Raw genomic sequence first — 21,213 nt, 5'->3', positions numbered from 1 at the left:
TCGGTATTGACGATCCGATAGCATAGAATAATTCAGCCCATACTCTGGACCGTGTTTTCAGTATAGACTCTTTCAAAATATCTCGTTCTCTCAATACGGGAATTCTGACTCTTCCACCAACCCCTCTCCAAATTCAGTTCTGCACAAGTGTATCTTTCTATTAGTCAATGGCTTCGATTATCGAATGGGGAGAGGGATAAATGTCCTCTGTTTCGGGCACAGACTGGAAACGTTGCATTGCTCTCCTTGGAGCAGAGAAGATTAAAGCGAGATTTGTTATAGATGTACCAAAGATAGGGAAAAGATGGAATGCTTCGCTTTAAAGCAGAGTGGGAGCATTTAGATGATTTGGCACGTGATACTATCGCTTCGGCAGAGTATTTATGCGAGCAATTTTTCCTCTCACAGTAGCAGCTCTCCAAGGAATAGTTGCAGTAGTGCAATTTGCAATTTCCAAGATGCATTGCAGCATCCAACCACATCAACTTTCAAACCAGCGACCTTTTCCACTGAGTAGGAAATGGATAGAAAAAACAGGAAAGTGGCTTTCCAAATCAAACATTGTCCTGAAGTGGTATTATATCAAATTTCCCTCACTTTCGCTGAATCAAATCTCTCGAACTCCATTCCTAATTATGGGCGGCACGGTGGCACAGTGGTTAGCACTGCTGCCTCACAGCGCCAGAGATCCGGGACCATTTCACGCCACAGGCGACTGACTGTGTGGAGTTTGCACTTTCTCCCCGTGGGTATGGGTGGGTGTCGCTTCGGCGGGTCGGTGTGGACTTGTTGGGCCGAAGGGCCTGTTCCACACTGTAAGTAATCTAATCTAACAGCATGGCGGGTGTACCTGCACCAGATTAACTACAGATTCAAACAGGCAAGGAACCACCACCTTCTTAAAGTATTTAGTGTTAGCTAGGAAAACCTTCCTTACCGGCGACGTCTACCTATTCTGAAAGAAAATCTAAAAGTGTCTGTTGCCAGATTACACAGAACCAGAATACTTGACAGAAATATCTAGCTTAAGGGGAGACGGTGTCCAGCCCAGAAGAAAGAAACTATTTGCCTCTTCTGTCGTCTAAGACTTCACTCTTGCAACTTGGAACTCAAGCGTTTAGCTCATTGCCAGCAGAAATCTTCAACTAACCGAAAGTAAAACTAAAAATAAACCTTCCTCGGTCTGTGTGAGTCGTGACTGCGCCCATTCATGCTTCTTTTATCCACAGTGAAATTTTTTAAAAAAGCAAAGCTATTTGGTCCACGTGCTTGAAGCTGATACCTCGCTGCCATGGTGAAAACACATCTCTGCGAGAGAAACACGACAGAACACATCTCCCTTAAAGCCACAATAACGTCACAAATATAACTGGGCTAGTCATTCACACTCATGCAAACTCATCAACGAAATCAACAAACCATCTTATTTGCTAATCCATTTTTGGGAAGAAAGTGTACCTGCCTCGTCCGACCTGCACGTGACTCCAGATCTACAACAACTTAGTTGACTATTAAACTATCCTCTGAAATGGCCTAGTGAAGCCTTCAGTTTGAGGGCAATTAAGTGTGTATAACATATGTTCCCCTTACCAGGTATGTCCACAGGCGATCAAAATATTAAAAGAGAATCAGGCAAATCCGTCCGAATTAATGAAAATACAGAATGTTCTGCCTGAAAGTGTGACTGAAGTAGACTAAACAGTAAGTTCCAAGTCAGAGAAAATACTTCAACTGGAATCTAACTTGCGAAAGAGGAGATTGCATGAGTACTTGAGGAAAAAAGTAAAAGAAACTATGGACCGACTGTTTAAAATACTGTCAAGATTAGAGTGGCGCTGGAAAAGCACAGCGGGCCAGGCAGCATCCGAGGAGCAGGAACATCGGCTTTTCGGGCAGGAGCCCTTCATCAGGAAGGCTCTGATCCCGTTCCTCGGATGCTGCCTGACAGGAACAGCAAGGGTACAGCCATCTCATTCGGGATTTTCTACAGACCACCTAATAGCAGCCGTGAGATTTGAAGAATTCACATGCAGGCAGATTCTGGAAAAATGCAGATGTAACCATTGTGCCACCATGTTCATCCCCTGTCTAGGTTCCCAAGCACTGAGGATGTCACCTAGGCAGGGGACGAAACGTCTGCAACACAAATTCCCAGCTCGGCGAATAGAACCACAACAATGAGCATCCGAGCTATAACTCTTCTAGAGGCTCCCAAGAACTGAGGATATCACCTAGAACAGGGGATGAAACATCTGCAACACAAATTCCCAGCTCGGCGAACAGAACCACAACATAGTATAAAAGATAATGATAGGAATCGATAGGGTCAATAACCAGAGACATTTCCCCAGGGCAGGATTGACTGGTACAAGGGGTCATAGCTTTAAGGTATGAGGAGAAAGGTATAGAGGAGACATCAGAGGTAGGTTCATTACACAGAGAGTTGTGAATGCGTGGAATGAATTGCCAGCAGTGGTGGAGGAAGCAGAATCATTAGAGACATTTAGACGACTGCTGGACATGCACATAGATAGCAGTGAGTTGAGGGGTGTGTGGGTTCAGTTATTATATTTTACATTAGGATTAAACCTCAGCACAACATCATGGGCCAAATTGCCTGTTCAGTGCTGTACTTTTATATGTTCTATCTGTTTTTGAAATGAGAAAAATTATGCTCTGGGCTGTTACCTTAACATATTTTGAGGGGATCCGTTCTGGTCCATAACAATCACCACTCTCTGTTTCTTACTGTCCAGTGAAACTTGTATCCAATTGGCTACCTCTCCTTGGATCCAATTTTATCTGACCAGACTACAATGCGGAACATTGTCAAAGGCCCTCATTTTGTTCTCACAATCCTCAATCAAGTATGTGAGACTCGATTTCCCACACACAAAGCCATATTGACTATTCCTAATAAGCCCTTGCCTTTCCAAATGCATGCAGATCTTGCCTTTCAGAATCCCCTCTGCAACAACTTACCCTCCACTGATGTCAGACTCACAAGGCCATCATTCCCTGGACTTTCTTCCAGCCTGTTTGTAATAAAGACACAACATTAGCCATTCTTCAGTCTTCCGGCACCTCACCTGTGCTTTAGATTATACAAGTATCTCTGCTAGTGGCCACACAGCATCTTCCATTCCTTATCTTAATGTCCTGGGTTACATTTAAACAAGGCCAGCCGTTTATTACTACTATGTATCTTAAATCCTCTAATCTCTCTTCTTCTACAATGTATATTTGGGGCATAATTATGTATTTCACTGAGTTCTCTTTCTTCTATCTTTCATATTGTTTACCGTAAGCCTACTATTATAGGATCAATAGCATTCCTACCGCTGTCTCCATTATTTTTATTTAACCTATTTGCCTAATCAATCTGTTCAGAGATATTATTACGCAACTCCTGAAAGGAAGGGCTTGAACCCAGATCTCTTGGTTCAGGAGTAAAGGCACTGCCACCGCACTACAAGAGGACCAACAAGCGTCTTCGTCCTCTTCTTATTACTTCACCTGTATGGATTCGACATAATGATGATTTCTTGCTAATGCAATTATTCCATCCATGCAAAAAAACCCTACCATATAATTTTTTTTCTTCCTGTCTGTCCTTTCTAAAAGCCGCATATCTCTGAATATTTAATTGCCGATTTAGACCTCTTTTTACAATGCATCTGTAAAGAATATAAGATCCCTCCTTTGAACCCATATTTGTGGCACAGGAGGTGAATCTTGTGTATCTGGTTCACACACACCACTAAGCCATTTAAGAATTTACTACACCAGAGAAATTGATTTTCAGAAATTAAGAATATTAATGACATATAGTTAGAAACATTTTGTTCCATTTAGTTTTACACTTGTGGATATTCGCACTTCAGCTTATTGAGAGGGATTACTTCTGTGGCCTGGTATACCAATTGTCTCAATACCGTGAGGGTCCTGTGCAATGTTCTCGATCAAGGGAAAGTCATTAGTTCTCCCTGATCCTCCCGTGCCTAAAAATATGCTTATTTCTGCGTGCTAGGAAATTTTTGCAAATTATGCCACTTGTACCAAAAGGCCTTCAGTGACCACTAAGGGACATCTGGTTTGTTGGGAACTGATTAAGGATTCAGTGAAGATAATGTGATAATTGAAAATCTAGATGTGGTGATTTCAATTGTCTAGCACAATTTCGATGACAGGCATCATTTTGTGTAACATTTAACAGTAACTGAAAGCGTCAGTGGTAATTATTTATCTCTGGGCAAGAATGTCTGGCTTCAAGAACTATTTGCTCGGAGGTGTGTCCAAAAAGGCTGATTAAAGATAAATAATTACATTTATAATCGCTAGTTTAGCGACAACGTCCAGTCGGGTTGATTTGATTGAAGGAAGAGGCGTATTCATTGTAATATAATTCATTTTTTCTCTTCATAAATACTCAATTAATTGGAACAGTAGTTCAGTTCCCCGTGTGACTTCATGCAGTGTTCTCGGATTTACAATCTTAAAAGAGAAGTGTTGCGATCAGCTAGGGCTGAAGGAAATGTTTCTCTGGAAAAAGTTTGAAAGCAAATCCTTTCATTAATAATCTTTCTTTATAACTTTCTTTCTATCCCAGAACATCTTAGTTACTGACCTCATCCGCCATGCCATTACAAACGTGGGAGTGTACTGTATCTTTTTGGTAAGTAAGAATATAGATGTGTTTAGTTGCATCTTATTAGCAAGTTATGTTAATTTGGACGTGGGGGCAGAGTGATAAAATCACTGAGCTGGAAATCCAGGGAGCGTGGTTCGGCGTATGCAGAGGGAGTACTGTTAAGAGAGAAAGGACAAGAGAACAGCCCAGAATGAAAATGCGAGATAAAGGAAAATATTAACAGTCAGGTCGATCACATTGGTTCAATTCGAGGAAGGGCGAGTGTAGTTACGTCACGTCCTTTTTCCCTTAACCTTCTTTCCAATCCTTTAAAAGTATTGTTAATCACGTACCCCCCAATTCTGCTCTTGCCTCTTTATAGATCGAGAAGGCAATATACTATATGATGTATCCTTTACTATTGCTGATCATGTGTCATTGTAAGGAATATATATCAATAACAATATGACATAATCAACACTTCATAACTGTTTCCCGTTCTTTTAATACGCGTTTATTTCTCTCCATTAGCCCAAATGACTCCTCTGACCTTCACCCTTTCACGCTCTCTTTTCCAGATGTGAAATTGCAGACTATCCGCCAGACTCCCTCCGCCGTTTGCAGAAATCCTCAGGATAAATTAGAACTGAACTGCGCTGTGGAGGGGAGCACCGATAGCATCTCCATGTACTGGTACAGGCAATATCCAGGGAAGGAACTGCAGTTGATGTTTTATTCCCTAACCACAGAAAGAGTGAGTTCAGATCAGCCGGTTATCGGTTTCACAGCCAAGCGACCAAGTGAATACAAATTCACTCTGGAGTCCTCCAGCTTGTTGGTGAATCACTCGGCCGTGTATTACTGCGCTTGGAGTATTCACAGTGACTCAGAAAGAAGGAGCCGCTCAACAAAAACTCAGGAAACAGTTGTGAGAATCAAAACCAGGCTGCGCTTTGTCTTATTGAGGTTTATTTTACAGAGTGAAATGGTCTTGATGAATACACCAGCCGGGTTCAAATAAAGATTCAGAATGTGTGCGGAGTGCTGAATACAATGGAAACGGATATTTGCAAGCGTGCTAGCTGAAGTGAGTTCTTAATACTAATTGGGAGACTAGGAGTCATTGTGAAGAAAAGACCATCGGGTAACCTCGCCGATGCCTTTTAAAAGTTAAGGTTAAATGAGATGCATGTAGATAAAAGCGTAACAATAATTTCAGATAATTATAATAATATTGTATATGCTATAAGGGTTTTTTTGCAAAAAAAACCACAACGACGTTTTATGCACTGACGCTACATGAACAACAGGGACAGACAAAGGCATCAATGGGCGGTGGTGAGCACATCTGCGTCACAGCGCCAGGGATCCGGGTCCGATTTTAACCTTGGGTGACCGTGTGGAGTTTGCGCCTTCTCCTCAGTCTGCGTGAGTTTCCACCGGGGCTTCGGTTTTCTCCCACAATCCAAAGATATGTAGACTAAGTGGATCAGCCACTTAGACCCGCTTGTCTAGGGATATATCCTATTGTCCATGGTAAGTGTGGCGTTATGCTGATAGGTTAGGGGGCTGGGGTTGGGGGGGATGCTCTTTGGAGGGGCAGTGCAGACTCGATGGGCCGAACGGCCTCCTTTCGCATTGTATGGTTTCTATGAACGGTGACAGGGCCTACATAGCGAAATGCAAGGGCACATGAAAGATGGTTCAATCAGACTGAATGGATAGAAGGATGTAATTGAGATGTGTTATCGAGGGAAAGGACGAGGATATTTCTCTTCTGTCGAGCCTGCTACACAGGTTCTGGAGGAAATCCTTTTCAGGCTGCGAAGATTGCTACATGGGAAAATGAGAGAATCGGCTAAGCGTGCCTGAGGTCGGTTACATAGGAATGGCAGAAAGACATTCAGCCATTCTTCGAGGGATACAGGAGGAGGCCCATCCTGCTTCCACTAGTTTGTAACACAGGAACAAGAGGTGGTATCGACCTACACGAACCCATTATATAGAAATTCAAGTACGCCATTCAACTCCCTCCAATCTGTAATACAAGAGAAGGAGAATGGCACTTAAGCCTTTCTAGCTACTTGAATAGGTTTAGGAGTTGGATCGGTTCCTCAATCCTATTCTAACATTTTATCAAATCCTGTCCAATTTGGACTTGAAGACTTTACTCTAATTTTGTTTCAGTCACATTTAATATACCTAGTGAATAGATACTTATTAATCACATCAGAATCTTCTACAAATCTTCATTATTCACCATGTCAAGTGAGAGACTTTTACTGTTCCCCCACCCTTTATTGCAAGCTGCAGCTCACTTGTTAACCCGATACTAATGCCCCTGTTCTGCAGACTGACATGTTATTTAATTTATTTACTGTCACGTGCATTTCGTTATACAATAGGGAAAAGTACTGTCTCACCATAGAATGCCACTTCTCCATCTCTACTTTTCAAATTCTTGCAACATTTTCAGCATTTGAATTAGATCCCAGCTAAATGTTCATAGCTGAAACAAAAGTCAATTTTACTCCGGGTATCTTTAATTTTGTACGTAAAGGCACAAAAGTATGGTCCTTGAGTGAGGGGGCATGTTAGGGAATGGAAGAATAAACTATTTCAAAAGCATGTTCCTGAATCTTGAAAAGGTCTGGTCTGTCATTCAGACAGTGTGAGAGCATGATGATTCATTAAGAACTGCATCCCATTACACCCATCAATTCCACGCTGGTGAATGGCATCTACTCAACATCTCATCTTCCATCTAGGCAGAATACAGCCCAGAAGACTTAACATTGAGTTGTCCAATTTCAAATAACCTTTCTTCCCATCATCCAACTCCCTTCCATTCCACTCATCAGCCCTTCCTTCGAGCCACCAACCGGATTCATTCCTCCCAACCAGGTGGTACGCTCTACTTATGATCACCTATCCCCATGTCATCACCTTGCCTCTCACTCCCTTTATCCGCAGCTCCCTTACAACTACCCCCAGTCCTGAAGAAAGGTTACACTCGAAATGTTGACATCTTCACTTCCCTGTGTTGCCTGTCTTGTTGTGTTCTTCCAGCCTCCTACTTATATACTGTCTGTGAGCTGCTTTAATGCCCTTCTGCCAGACACTGTTTGCCATACCATACGGACTTTGCTCTTGTTCTGCACGTCAGAAGTCCTGCTAATGTTTCGTGCATAAAGCGGGGGACCAGTGTCACGGGCTTGTTTTGGATTTGGAGGCAGAATATGTTATGTAGAAGTTCGAGGAGGACTTTCAGCTCCTTCCAATCTGTTATTACAAGAGAAGGAAAATGACAGTTCAGCCTCTAGATATTTACATATAAAAAGAAGATTTTTCAGCACCTCAATCCTCTTCTTAGAAAAGACTTTTCAAAAATAATTGGAAAAGATATAGAAACGAATAGATTGATACGCAAATCAGTTAATAGTTCGATTGACATAGAAGAAAGGAGAGGCTGGCAGACTGACACATACGGATCCGCTGAGGGTTTTTGTTAAACATCCCCATCTCTCTTAGTCAGTGTGTAAACTCCAGGCGCAGTAATACACGGCTGTGTGATTCACCCCCAGGCTGGAAGACTCGAGGTAGAAGTGAGTGCTGCCAGATTTCCTGGCGGTGAAGCCGTCAACTTCAGTGTTCGGGGTGATTGTTCCAGCATAAGAATAAAAAAGGTTCTGAGGCTGTCCACCAGGATGCCATCGATACCAGTAGAAGGATGAGCTAGCTGTAGCTTCTGTGCAAACGCATTCTATACTGATTGAAGTGCCTGGGCGTTGGGATACAAAAGCGGGAGTCTGTCGGATCTGCACTGACGCCGCATCTATAAAGTGGAGAGTGTAAAGAATGACACTTTTGAAAGGGCACAAAATAGGTCAGAGCGGTACAATGCAATAGAGAAAGAATCAGTGACAGATACATAAAAAGAGGGTCCTAGAAAAACAAAGACACTAGAGAGAATGAAGCACAATGTCGAGAAAGCGATAGAGAATCCATGCAAACCGAAAAGAGGAAAACACAGAAGCAGAGACCCTCAAACAAAAGCAAAATACCGCAGAACTGAAATAAAAGCAGAAAATGCTGAAGAACATTAGCAGGCATGGCAAGATCCTGAGGCGAAAAACAGAGTTAACGTTTCGTGTATAGCAACTCATTTTGGGACTCATTCATAAAGCCAAAGCTAAAGAAAAACCACAGAAGAGGTAAGGAGAGGGCGAAAGGAAGAGGAATTGAAGTGGTGAGGAAGGCAGTGTGACCGACAGAAACGGTGACAGATAGAATTTACACGTTTAGACGGTGAGAAGGATCCAGAAAGGCGGTTTAAACCTAGAAATGAAAGACAGAGCACAAATACATCAGAGTTCAGCTCTACTTACCAGTTAACACCAGGATTAAAATATAAAGGTGTGACACAAACATCTTTGCAGAATCGCGTGGGCTTATTGTATGAAATCACCAAACCATTTCACTGTAGAATGTCTCACATTCAAGACACTGAGAGAAATTTATATATTCTCCTCACAGTACTTCACCCAAGAGACAGGAAGCAATTGGTTCATTGTTCATTGGTTCTTGCCTGAGGTATGCCATTTCCGAGGCGGAGCTACACAGTTATGCTGACGCATTCAATATTTCAATGGTGAAATGTTCGATTTTGGCTGAATGTAACCAATGTAATATGCGATTGGCGCTGTATCATTTTTGCCTTTGTCATACGAAACCAGTGCTACGTCTGAATCCAGCACGGTTGGTTTTGTTTCTGTTCTAGTAGTTATATAGAACTCTAGGCTAATGATCTCGTTATATGCATTTAGCTATCCACATTGGCAGAAAATTGAATCAAAACTGCAATACTAAAAGTATTATCAGCATGAAAGTACCGGATTGTCGAAAATAAACACTAATCTGGATCACTAATGTCCATCCTTATACAATTTGACCTCTATGTGATTCAGGATACAATCCAATGTTGTTGATTAATTGCTCTCTGAAATGGAGATTCCAAGAAAACGTGAACATTATGCACTTGTTACAGAATAGCTCATCCACAGCTCTGAGTATAGAGATTTTGGAGACTATATGGGGAGTTTACTGAGCATGAGGGCGGCACGGTGGCAATGTAGTTAACACTGCAATATCACAGCACGAGAGACCATGATTCAATTTCAGCCTTGGGCGACTACCTGTGTGGGTTAAAATTCAAATAACAGCTTCCTATAGACATTAGAAAAATGACGTAAGTTTGTCATTGTTTTGATCTTTTTTATCCTCCTGCTTAAAAAAAAGTGGCATCGAGTTTATAGGTTGCAAATGTCAGAAAATATGATCATTAAAAAGACTGAGTTTTATCCATGCACGTCATAGACTCTCTGTCTAGAACTGGACGAGGGATATTGAACAAACAACTGCTTGGAATTTGCTTTGTCACACGCGAACAGCAGACGTCTGTAGCCTCTTCTAGCCTTTTGCAGAGCAACACGGGTGAAGCAATTCACCACCTTCCCCACCCCCCTCCCCCTTGACACTGTTACGTATAAAGACGCAGAAATCGTTTTGCAAATTAGAACCTGCTATTACGGACAGACTGAGCCTATTGTGTCCATCAAGTCCTCTATCGGGCAGCGTGAAACCATTTAATCCCTATAGACTGCCACATTGGAACAGAAGGAAGTCATCAAATTTGACTGCGTAATTTTAATGTACGTTTTGATAATTAAGAATGCAGCTGTGTTTAGTTAATTTTTTTTCAAACAAATTGTGAAATATTGAGAGTTGGTGGCATCGTGGTTATGTCATTAGGCTAGTTCGAGAGACCCAGGCTAATATTCTTGGTCATGGGTTCGAATCAATGGCAGATGGCTCCACTTGAATGCAATTAAATCTAGAATTAAAAATTAGAGTAATTGAAACCAAGTAACTAGTGTGGATTGTTGTGAAAGAAAACATCAGGTTTACTAACTCTATTTAGGTAAGGAAATTTGATATCCTTACTTTGATTTGCATGTGAGTGTGATTGACTGACGTGCTCTCTGAAATGCCAGTTCAAGCATAATCAACAATGGACAATAAATGCTTGTCTTAACAGGCAACACCCATGGCCCATGCAAGAATAAATGAAACAACAATTTTATGTCCCCATATGTTGAATGTAGAAAAGGCGTATCCAAGTTGTCCTCAGTAACTTTTGAACTTCAAATATTCTACTTAGTAACTTGAAACAAGTGGTTAATCTCTTCACAAGAATCAATGCTCCTGCTCTCGCTCCTTCCCTTATTGAAAGGGAACTCCAGGCAAAAAATGCATCTTTTACCTTGCCTAATTAAAATGACGGCTTTATCTTCCAAACAATAGTTCGTCTTAATAAATATTTTCCCGTTCCAAAATCTGACTTGATGGTCCATTCAAGTCAACTCGCGGTAACCTTTCAGTAATTTCCCTTTAATGAGAACTTGAGAGAGAATGCGCTGTACTGCGACAGAGAGATTGGGGCAGTGGAATAATGTAAGTGTGTCAGAAATGGAGGGACAATAAAATACCTCTGAACAGAACCAAAAAATAAACTATAGGAGGCAGCATGGAGACTGATGGACGAAAGAAGTAACAACTTTTGAGAGATGGAGAAAGTGAGACGGGTATTCAGATGTGCATGATAGCTATATCTGTGCGGTACCAGTAGTGGCAGAGAATGAGAGAGAGAGAAAAGAGAGCAAGTCAGACTGAAACTGTACTTAGACCCAGCTCGATTCAAATGGTTCGCCAAGAGAAAAGACAGACGCAGTCGACGTCACTTCCTTCATGTCCTTCCCATAATTTGAGTAGAGTCAGTTGGTCACTCGCACACTATCCAATTCTTCACTCGCCTCTTACGGATTGAGAAAATAACTCAGTCCGAAAAATGATGTCATCTTTGCTAATTCTGATTATGTGTCATTGTACGGAATATATTACAAAAATAACATTACCTAATCGACATCTCATAACTTTATTTTTCGGACTTTTTTCAATTGTTCCAAAAGTTCCCATTTTTCTGACCTCCACCCTTTCACTCTCATTTCCAGACATGAACTTGCAAACAATCTCCAGACTCCCACCGCTGTCTCCAGACTTCCTCGGGGTAAATTAGAACCGAAATGCACTGTGGAGGGAAATACCGTATAATCAATCTGAACTGGTACAGACAATATCCAAGGAAGGAACTGCAGTTGCTATTTTATTCTGTAGTCACAGAAAGCGTGATTTCAGATCAGCCGGCGGTCGGTTTCACAATGAAGCGACCAAGTAAATACCAATCCATTCTGTCGTCCTTCAGCTTGTTGGCGAATCACTCGGCCCGTGTATGACTGCGTTTGGAGCATTCACAGTGACTGAGAGAAAGAGCTATTCAATAAAACTCCAAAAGCGCCAGGAAACAAATATAAGACCTGGTATCAAGTTGTGTTTTGTCATTTTGAGGTTTATTTTGCAGATAATACATATATAAAATATATAGAGAGAGGATTTACAAGTGTACCATCTGAATTGAATTGTTAGCTCTAGCTGGGAGGCTGGGAGTCTTTGTGAAGCAAAGACAAGGATGCCATGTGAACATTTACTTTCCATTCAAGTAAAAGTCGAATGAAGTACATCTAGATAAGACCATAATAAGATTTTAAGATTATTTTAGGAAAGAACAAGTGAATGACTTGCATGGAAATGTAGGTGGATAGGTTAGTAAGTTTGCAGACGATACAAAGATCGGTGGAGTTGTGGATAGTGTAGAAATTGTCAAAGGATATAGTGGGTTTTAGATCAGTCGCAGATTTGGGTGGAGAAATGGCAAATAGAGTTTAATCCAGGTAAGTGTGAGCTGCTGCACTTTGGGAGATCAATTGCTATGGAAAAGTATAGAGTTCATGGCAGGAGTCTGGACAGCATTGATGTACAAAAGGATCTTGGGGTTCAAGTCCATAGCTCCCTGAAAGTGACCACGCAACTAGATAGAGCGATAAAGAATGCGTATGACATGCTTGTTTTTACTTTGGTGAATTGCGTACATGAGACAAAATGTCATGTTACAACTTTATAAGACTTTGATTAGGCTTCACGACATTGAATTCAATTCTGGTCGCCACATTACAGGAAGGATTAGATTAGATTAGATTAGATTACTTACAGTGTGGAAAGAGGCCCTTCGGCCCAACAAGTCCACACCGACCCGCTGAAGCGCAACCCACCCATACCCCTACATTTATCCCTTACCTAACACTACGGGCAATTTAGCATGGCCTGCACATCTTTGGATGTTGAAGCTTTGGAGAGGATGCAGAAGAGGTTTACCAGGATGTTGCTTGGATTAGAGGGCATGCATGAGCTATAAGGAGAGGCCAGAAAAACTTGGGTTATTTCCTCTGGAGTGACGGAGGCTGAGGGGAGTCTTGATAGAAGCCTATAAAATTATAAGGTCCATAAGTATAATCATCAGAGTCATATAGATGTATGGCATAGAAACATACCCTTCGGTCCAAGTCATCCATACCAATCTGTTATTCTAACCGAACCTCGTCCCATTTGCCAGCACTTAGCCCAAATCCCCTCGAAATCTTTCCTATTCATATGATCACCCAAATGCCATTAAAGTGTTCTAATGGTGCCAGCCTCCATGACTTCCTCTGGCAGCTCATTCTATACACGCAACATCCTCTGCATAAAAAGCTTGTCCCTTAGGTCTCTATGACATCGTTCCTCTCTCACCCTAAACCTATGCCTTCCATTTCTGGACTCCATTATTGCATGGAAAATACCTTGTCTATTTGGCCTATCCACGCCCCTCATGATTTTATAAACGTCTATAAGGTCACCCCACAGCCTCTGACGCTCCAAGGAAAACAGCTCCACCCAATCAGCCTCTCCCTGTAGCTTAAATCTTCCAACCCTGGCAACATCCTCATAAATCTTTTCCGAACCCTGTCAGGTTTCACAACATCCTTCCAGTAGGAAGGAAACCAAAATTGCACGCAATATTCCAAAAGTAGCCTAACCAAAGCCCTGCACAGCCACAACATGATCTCCCAACTCCTATACTCAATGCTCTGACCAATAAAGGAAACCATGCAAAACGCCTTCTTCACTATCCTATCTACCTGCGACTCTACTTTCAAGGAACTATGAACCTGCACTCTTTGTTCAGCAACAATCCTTAGGACCTTACCATTAAGTGTATAAGTCATGCTTTGATTTGTTTTACTTCCCAAAATGGTATTTATCGAAATGAAACTCCATCTGCCACTCTCAGCCCATTGGTTCATGTGATCATCTGATCAATACCATGTAATCTCCAGCATCTGCAGTCCTCACTTTCCACTCATGTGATCAAGATTCCGTTGTACTCTGAGATAACCTTCTTTGCTGTCCACTACATTTCGAATTTTTGGTGTCATCTGCAAACTTACTAACCAACTTTTATGTTTACATCCAAATCATTTGTGTAAATGAGTAAATGTAGTGGACCCAGCACCGATCCTTGTGCCACACCAATGGTCACAGGCCCCTAATCTGAAAAGCAATCATCCACCACCACCCTCTGCCCTCTACCTTTGAGCCAGTTCTGTATCCAAATGGCTAAGGCTCCTTGTATTCCATGAGGTCTAATCTTGCTTACCAGTCTCCCATGGGGAACCTTATCCAAAGGCTTACGGAAGTCCACATAGATCACGTCCACCCCTCTGCCCTTATCATTCCTCTTTGTTATTTCTTCAAAAAACTCAATCAAGTTAGTGAAACATGATTTCCCACACACAAAGCCATGCTGACCATCCCTAATCAGTCCTTCCCTTTCCAAATACATGTAAATCTTGTCCCTCAGGAATCCCTTCGACAACTTGCCTACCATCGATGTCAGGCTCACGGGTCTATAATTCCTGGCTTGTCATTATCACCTTTCTTAAATAGTGACACCACGTTAGCCAACCTCCAGTCTTCTGGCATCTCACCTGTGACTATCAATTGCACAAATATCCCAGCAACGGGCCTAGCAATCACTTCCTTAGCTTCCCTCAGAGTTCTAGCGTACACCTGATCAGGTCCTTTTCTCTGTTTCAAGACATCCAGCACCACTTTCTTTGTAATGGACATTTTTCAAGATGTCACCATCTATTTCCCGACATTCTATGTCTTCCATGTCCTTTTCCACAGTAAACACTGATGCAAAATGCTCATTTAGTACCTCCCCCATCTCCTGCTGCTCCACACAAAGACTGCCTTGCTGATCTTTGAGGAGCTCTATTCTCTCCTTAGTTATCCTTTTGTACTCAATGTATTAAGAAAAATCCTTTAGATTCTCCTTCACCCTATTTGCCAAAGCTATCTCATGTCCCCTTTTTGCCCTCCTGCTTTCCCTCTTAAATATACTCCTACTCGTTTGTGGATTCACTCGATCTCTCCTGTCTATTACTTGACATATGCTTCCTTCTTTTTCTTAAACAAGTCTCCATCTTTCTAGTCATCTAACATTTCCTACACCTACCAGCCTTTCCTTTCACTCTAACAGGGATATTTTTGGAGGCATCCCATTTTCCAATCGTCCCTTTACCTGCAAACATTTGCCCTCAATCAGCCTTTGAAAATTCTTGTCTAATACCGTCAAAATTAACCTTCAACTTTTAGATCTGGTCTGTCCTTTACCATCACTATTTTAAAAGTAATGAATTGATGGTCAAAATATTTTTCTCAGAGTTGAAATATCTAATATTAAGGAGCATTACATATTTTATGCGAGAGGTAGAAAAATCCAAAGGAGATGTGAGGGGCTCTTTTTTTTAACACAGAGAGCGGTAGAAACATGTAACGCGCTGCCAGAGGCGATGATGGAGGTAGACGTGACAGGGGAATTTAATAGACGTTTAATTAAGCATATACATATGCAAGGAATGGATGGATATGGACCAAAGGCAGGAAGTAGGGATTTGTTAAATTTGGCATCATGTTTGGCACTGAAGGGCCGTTTCCTGTGCTGCACATTTCGATGTTCTATGTTTTAATGAGTGACATGAGTTAAAGAGAAGAAACTTTGGTACATTTATGCACTGATGCTGCGTATGGACTCTCCATGGAACAACTGTGACTGTAATTGAATAACGAAAAGGTGATTTAATCCAAATAAATGGACAGGGATATATCATTCAAATCCTCGGCTACTTTAGCGACAAATTGCAAAAGGCTACTTCGACTCTTTTGAGCTTGTTAATGGATACAGGAGGAATACCGTTTAGCTTCTGAAGGTTGTTATAAGGCAAACGGGGGGGACCTTCTCAAACACAGCTTAAGTAACTCTGTCATCGCGAAGTTAAATGTATGAAAGGTTGGTCCTTGAGTGAGTGCGAGGGCGGGGCTATTATAACAGAATGACGTTTGGGATGTCAATCAGAGAGGGAGTGTTATGGCTTTGTGTAGCCAGTGAGTTACTTCTTAGGTTGTTTGCTCTTCGTTACACCAGTCAATTCTATGACCGCAAACAGCAGTGTGCCATCTCTGAGCTGCGAATTGATCTTAAGTGTCCTGCAGTCTGACATTCTGTAACGGACCATGCGGACTTGGCTGTTGTTCTTCACATCAGAACTGCTTCTAATGATGAGTAAGTAATGCAGGACAGCAATGTCACAGGTTTATTGAGGAGTTGGAGAGAAAGTATGCTGCAAATTTCGCTGACCAAATAATTTAAAAAATTGGAAGGGAAAAGAACGGGAGAATGGAGCAGAGAGGAAGTAGGCAGAAAAAGCTGGGCAAGAGGAGGAGGGATGACAATGTTGGAAAGGTGACTGGGCTATTCATCAAACACGATGTATGCATTCAAAAGCAAATAGAAATAGTGTTAGATAGGTGCGTACTGGACATTTACATTTTGAACGATCAAGTGGTATCTCTCATTTGAGTCTCATTTACAATACCGACTTGGCTCAGTCAACTGCCCCCTATCATTAGTCTATAGTGTTGATTTTGACCAAAGAGGTAACAAAACAACGACGTCTTCAGGTAGAACTTGTCTGTCTGTTTGAAAAAAACTGAAGAAAAAGACTGAACCATTCAACTCCCTCAAAAGCCTGCTCTGTCATTCAATCTGGTCACGAATGGAGTGTAGTTTTATCCCATTTATTTGCCTTATTTGTGTACCCTTAATATCTTAATAGGGTGATATGTAATAATGTTTCAGCTTTGTAGTGACTCGCAGCTTGAATATTGAAGTGTCTCAGTGCTGCAGACGTGCTGCCTGATGCACCAGGGACAAATTTGCTTCAACAAGCAATGCTTTATTTTCCTCCTTCTATCCCGTCCGCTTGGCTGTTTATCTCAATTACTTTGCAGGATATTATTTCATTGACCTAGAATGGGAGAATGTGTGGGAAGTGAAATATAAGTCGATGAAAATCAAATATTTAACAATCTTTATTCTCATTTTGCTTTGAGGACACGGAGAGTCTCAGAAGATTGTGCAGGTCCAGGAGCATATCTCCGTGAGAAAAGCCGAATCTGTGGTTATCCCGTGCACCCAACGTGGGACTGATAGTTACATGTACTGGTACAGACAGTCCCCGGGCGAGGGTCTCCAGTATATCCTGCACGCTATTGAGAAAAGTGAACCGACAAGGTCCGACGAGATCTCAGATCGTTTCAACGCCAAGAGGACAGCCGGCGGCTCCTTTGATCTAAGGATAGCGATGGTGCAGCCCAGCGATACGGCTCGATATTTCTGCGCCTCCAGTGATGCACAGTGGAACACTCCCGCTGCACTGCGCTACAAAAACTCACCCCGTTGCACGGTCGCCTAACTAGATCTAATTGCGGATAAACGGTCAGTAGACGGAGAGAGCTGAAAATGTGGTGCTGGAAAAGCGCAGCAGGTCAGGCAGCATCCAAGGAACAGGAAATTCGACGTTTCAGTAGACGGAGAGAGTCAGGAAGAAAAAGAGGCAAAAAAGGAAGAAGCAGAAATATCAGTAGAGGGGGCAGATGACGAGGCAGGTAGAGTAAGATACGAAGCGTTTATAAGCAGATGTATAGATATACAGGTTTCTCCACTCTTGAGTTGTGTGTTCTATTTTGCTTTCTCGTTTTGTTGCCTCAACCACCTTCTGTGTTTTCTATCTTGTTCTCTCCCATGTTCCCTTAACTTTTTCTGCCTCCCTTCTTTCATTTAGGTCCTTAAATCCCCTCCCTCTCTTATATATTTTCACCATCTATTCTGCATTCTCTTTCTCACTCATTGAGTCAATAGATTTTGAAAAGACTATCACGGCCAAGTTCTCGAGATATTAAAAAAACTGCAATGGGCAGTCGATGTCGCAGTATGAAAGAAGGTTAATATCCCAAACTTTATATACGAATAGGCACCTTCTAAGTTTAAGATAGCTTTATTGGATTTGTAACTATGTGAATGGATTTCACTTATTTAAACATGGTTATGCTCAGGAAATGTCAGTAACCTAATTGTAATATCGGTGGACTAGTAAGCAAAAGCTCCAGGCTCAGGTGAGAAACATGAGAATGACGAGAACGAGGGTAGGTCCGATCAAGGACAGTAGTGGGAGATTGTGTATTGAGTCGGAGGAGATAGGAGAGGTCTTGAATGAGTACTTTTCTTCAGTATTTACGAACGAGAGGGACCGTTTTGTTGAAGAGAAGAGTGTGAAACGGACTGGTAAGCTAGAAGAGATACTTTTAGGAAGGAAGATGTGTTGGACATTTTGAACAACTTGAGGATAGACAAGTCCCCCGGGCCTGACGGGATATATCCTAGGATTATGTGGGAAGCAAGAGAGGAAATTGCAGTACCGTTGGCAATGATCTTTTCGTCTTCACTGTCAACGGGGGTGGTACCAGGGGACTGGAGAGTAGAGAATGTTGTGCCCCTGTTCAAAAAAGGGAATAGGGATAACCCCGGGAATTACAGGCCAGTTAGTCTTGCTTCTGTGGTAGGCAAAGTAATGGAAAGGGTACTGAGGGATAGGATTTATGAGTATCTGGAAGGACACTGCTTGATTAGGGACAGCCAGCACGGATTTGTGAAGGGTAGGTCTTGCCTTACAAGTCTTATTGAATTCTTTGAGGAGGTGACCAAGCATGTGGATGAGGGTAGAGCAGTGGATGTAGTGTACATGGATTTTAGTAGGGTTCCCCATGGTAGGCTTATGCGGAAAGTCAGGAGGCATGGGATAGAGGGAAATTTGGCCAATTGGATAGAAAACTGGCTAACCGGTCGAAGTCAGAGAGTGGTGGTAGATGGTAAATATTCAGCCTGGAGCCCAGTTACAAGTGGAGTTCCGCAGGGATCAGTTCTGGGTCCTCTGCTGTTTGTAATTTTTATTAATGACTTGGATGAGGGAGTCGAAGGGTGGGTCAGTAAATTTGCAGATGATACGAAGATTGGTGGAGTTGTGGACAGTGAGGAGGGCTGTTGTCGGCTGCAAAACTTAGGTATGATGCAGAGCTGGGCTGAGGAGTGGCAGATGGAGTTCACCCCTGCCAAGTGTGAGGTTGTCCATTTTGGAAGAACAAATAAGAATGCGGAATACAGGGTTAACAGTAGGGTTCTTAGTCAGGTGGAGGAACTGAGGGATCTTGGGGTCTATGTACATAGATCTTTGAAAGTTCAGGTGGATAGAGCTTGTAAGAAGGCCTATGGTGTATTAGCATACATTAGCAGAGGGATTGAATTCAAGAGTCGTGAAGTGATGTTGCAGCTGTACAGGACTTTGGTTAGGCCACATTTGGAGTACTGTGTGCAGTTCTGGTCGCCTCACTTTAGGAAAGATGTGGAAGCTTTGGAGAGGGTGCAGAGAAGATTTACCAGGATGTTGCCTGGAATGGAGAATAGGTCGTACGAGGATAGGTTGAGAGTTCTCGGCCTTTTCTCATTGGAACGGCGAAGGATGAGGGGTGACTTGATAGAGGTTTATAAGATGTTCAGAGGAATAGATAGAGTAGACAGTCAGAAACTTTTTCCCCGGGTACAACAGAGTGTTACAAGGGGACATAAATTTAAGGTGAAGGGTGGAAGGTATAGGGGAGATGTCAGGGGTGGGTTCTTTACCCAGAGAGTGGTGGGGGCATGGAATGCGCTGCCCGTGGGAGTGGTAGAGTCAGAATCATTGGCGACCTTTAAGCAGCAATTGGATAGGTACATGGATGGGTGCTTAATCTAGGATAGATGTTCGGCACAACATCGTGGGCCGAAGGGCCTGTTCTGTGCTGTATTGTTCTATCTATCTATCTATCTATCTATCTATCTAGATTCTGGGACATGAGTTTAAATACCATCGTAGCAGATCTTGAAATGTGAATTAAATAAAAATTAGAAGCTAGCCTAATAGAGACCATGTGATCATTGGTTGACTGTCACGAAAACAACTCTGCTGTTCCAACTTGCCATGGCAAAGATTTCAGACCAACAACCATGTGGCTAACCATAACTGGCCTCTGAAATGGCCTAGAAATTCATTCAGGAGAAAAAGAGAGCGGCAGATACTGGAAGTCAGAGTCGAAGAGTGTGGTGTTGGAAAAACATAGCCAGTTCGACAGCATCCGAGAAGCAGGATGCTCCACGTTTCAAGCATAAGATCTTAATTTTTGATTAAAAACTTATGTTCGAAATGTCGACTCTCCAGCTCCTCGGATGCTGCCTGACCGGTTGTGCTTTTCCAGCACCAACTTATTCGAATAGAAACTCAGTCAGTTCAACGGGAGATAAAAATAATACCATCCTGGCCAGCAATGTTCACAATCTGTTCAAAAATAAAGAAAAATAAAATCTGAGTTTGCTGTCCTCTCATTGGAAAATGCAAGACAAATGTTCAAGATCAAGAAGGATTTCCTTTGAGTACAATTGGGGAAAAGTTCCAATTACTATTGAGTTTCATTGTTGAGAGGTCATTTTGCTCTTCCCATCTATGCCAGTTCTTGTTAAAATGATATCACAAAAGCCTTTCTGATTTTGATATCATTCCGATCAGAATATTCTTCTATTGTTTTCACCCGCCTACTTACATTTGGCTTTCTTTTAAAAGTTCTTCAATCTTCCAATCAATCAAAATTATTTTAACAATTTTCTCCACTATTCTCTGACAGTTTTCCAGAACTTCCAAATGGACTTATTAGTGATTACATATCAGGTATCGTTCCCAGCCTTTGTCTTTTCGCTTCAATTTATCTGCCTCAATCTGTTCCTCCCCCATTTCGTCTGTATAATCCCTTCGATGCATTAATGCTTTTTTTTGTTGTTAAACATGTTGTTGATTGTGCTCATATTACACTCCCAGGCAGCACATTTCAATGTATGAACGTGCAAAGATTCAAATTAAGAGAAAGTGAAGGCTTTTTTTGTGATTTGTTTATTCCACCTTCCTGTGTCTGACTGTGATTCTTTGCTTCTGATATGTCTATCTACCTCAAAGACTGTTTCCACTACCTTTTGAAGAAGAGTTCCAAATACCCGCTGATCTCCTCATTTTTGCCTTAAATAGAGGACATATTATTTTGAACCATTGGTACTCATTTTAGGTTCTCCCATGAGAGGAAATACCTTTTCTCCCTTCAGTTTGTCA

General features: G+C 42.0%; 1 long non-coding RNA gene and 2 gene segments (V, D, J or C); 2 read left to right on the top strand and 1 right to left on the bottom strand.

Moving 5' to 3' along the window:
* LOC132836557 (uncharacterized) overlaps positions 1-11,957 on the top strand; it is a 33,125-nt gene extending 21,168 nt beyond the window's left edge. For both annotated transcript variants that reach the window (XR_009647376.1, XR_009647375.1), the window contains exons 2-4: positions 4,610-4,675; positions 5,209-5,384; positions 11,701-11,957. This is a non-coding gene — a long non-coding RNA (uncharacterized LOC132836557). The remainder of the gene's footprint in view (positions 1-4,609; positions 4,676-5,208; positions 5,385-11,700) is intronic.
* LOC132836555 (T cell receptor beta variable 30-like) lies at positions 7,987-9,103 on the bottom strand. The segment is given in 2 exon segments: positions 7,987-8,465; positions 9,019-9,103. Coding segments are annotated over 2 exon segments (351 nt in total).
* A 4,160-nt stretch (positions 11,958-16,117) lies between the features above and the next one.
* On the top strand, positions 16,118-17,442 carry LOC132836649 (T cell receptor beta variable 24-1-like). The segment is given in 2 exon segments: positions 16,118-16,250; positions 17,081-17,442. Coding segments are annotated over 2 exon segments (411 nt in total).
* The last annotated feature ends 3,771 nt before the right edge of the window (positions 17,443-21,213 follow it).

This window comes from Hemiscyllium ocellatum, chromosome 47 (genome assembly GCF_020745735.1).
Source record: "Hemiscyllium ocellatum isolate sHemOce1 chromosome 47, sHemOce1.pat.X.cur, whole genome shotgun sequence".
Classification (NCBI taxonomy): Eukaryota; Metazoa; Chordata; class Chondrichthyes; order Orectolobiformes; family Hemiscylliidae; genus Hemiscyllium; species Hemiscyllium ocellatum.
This window is presented reverse-complemented; position numbering and strand designations above follow the sequence as displayed.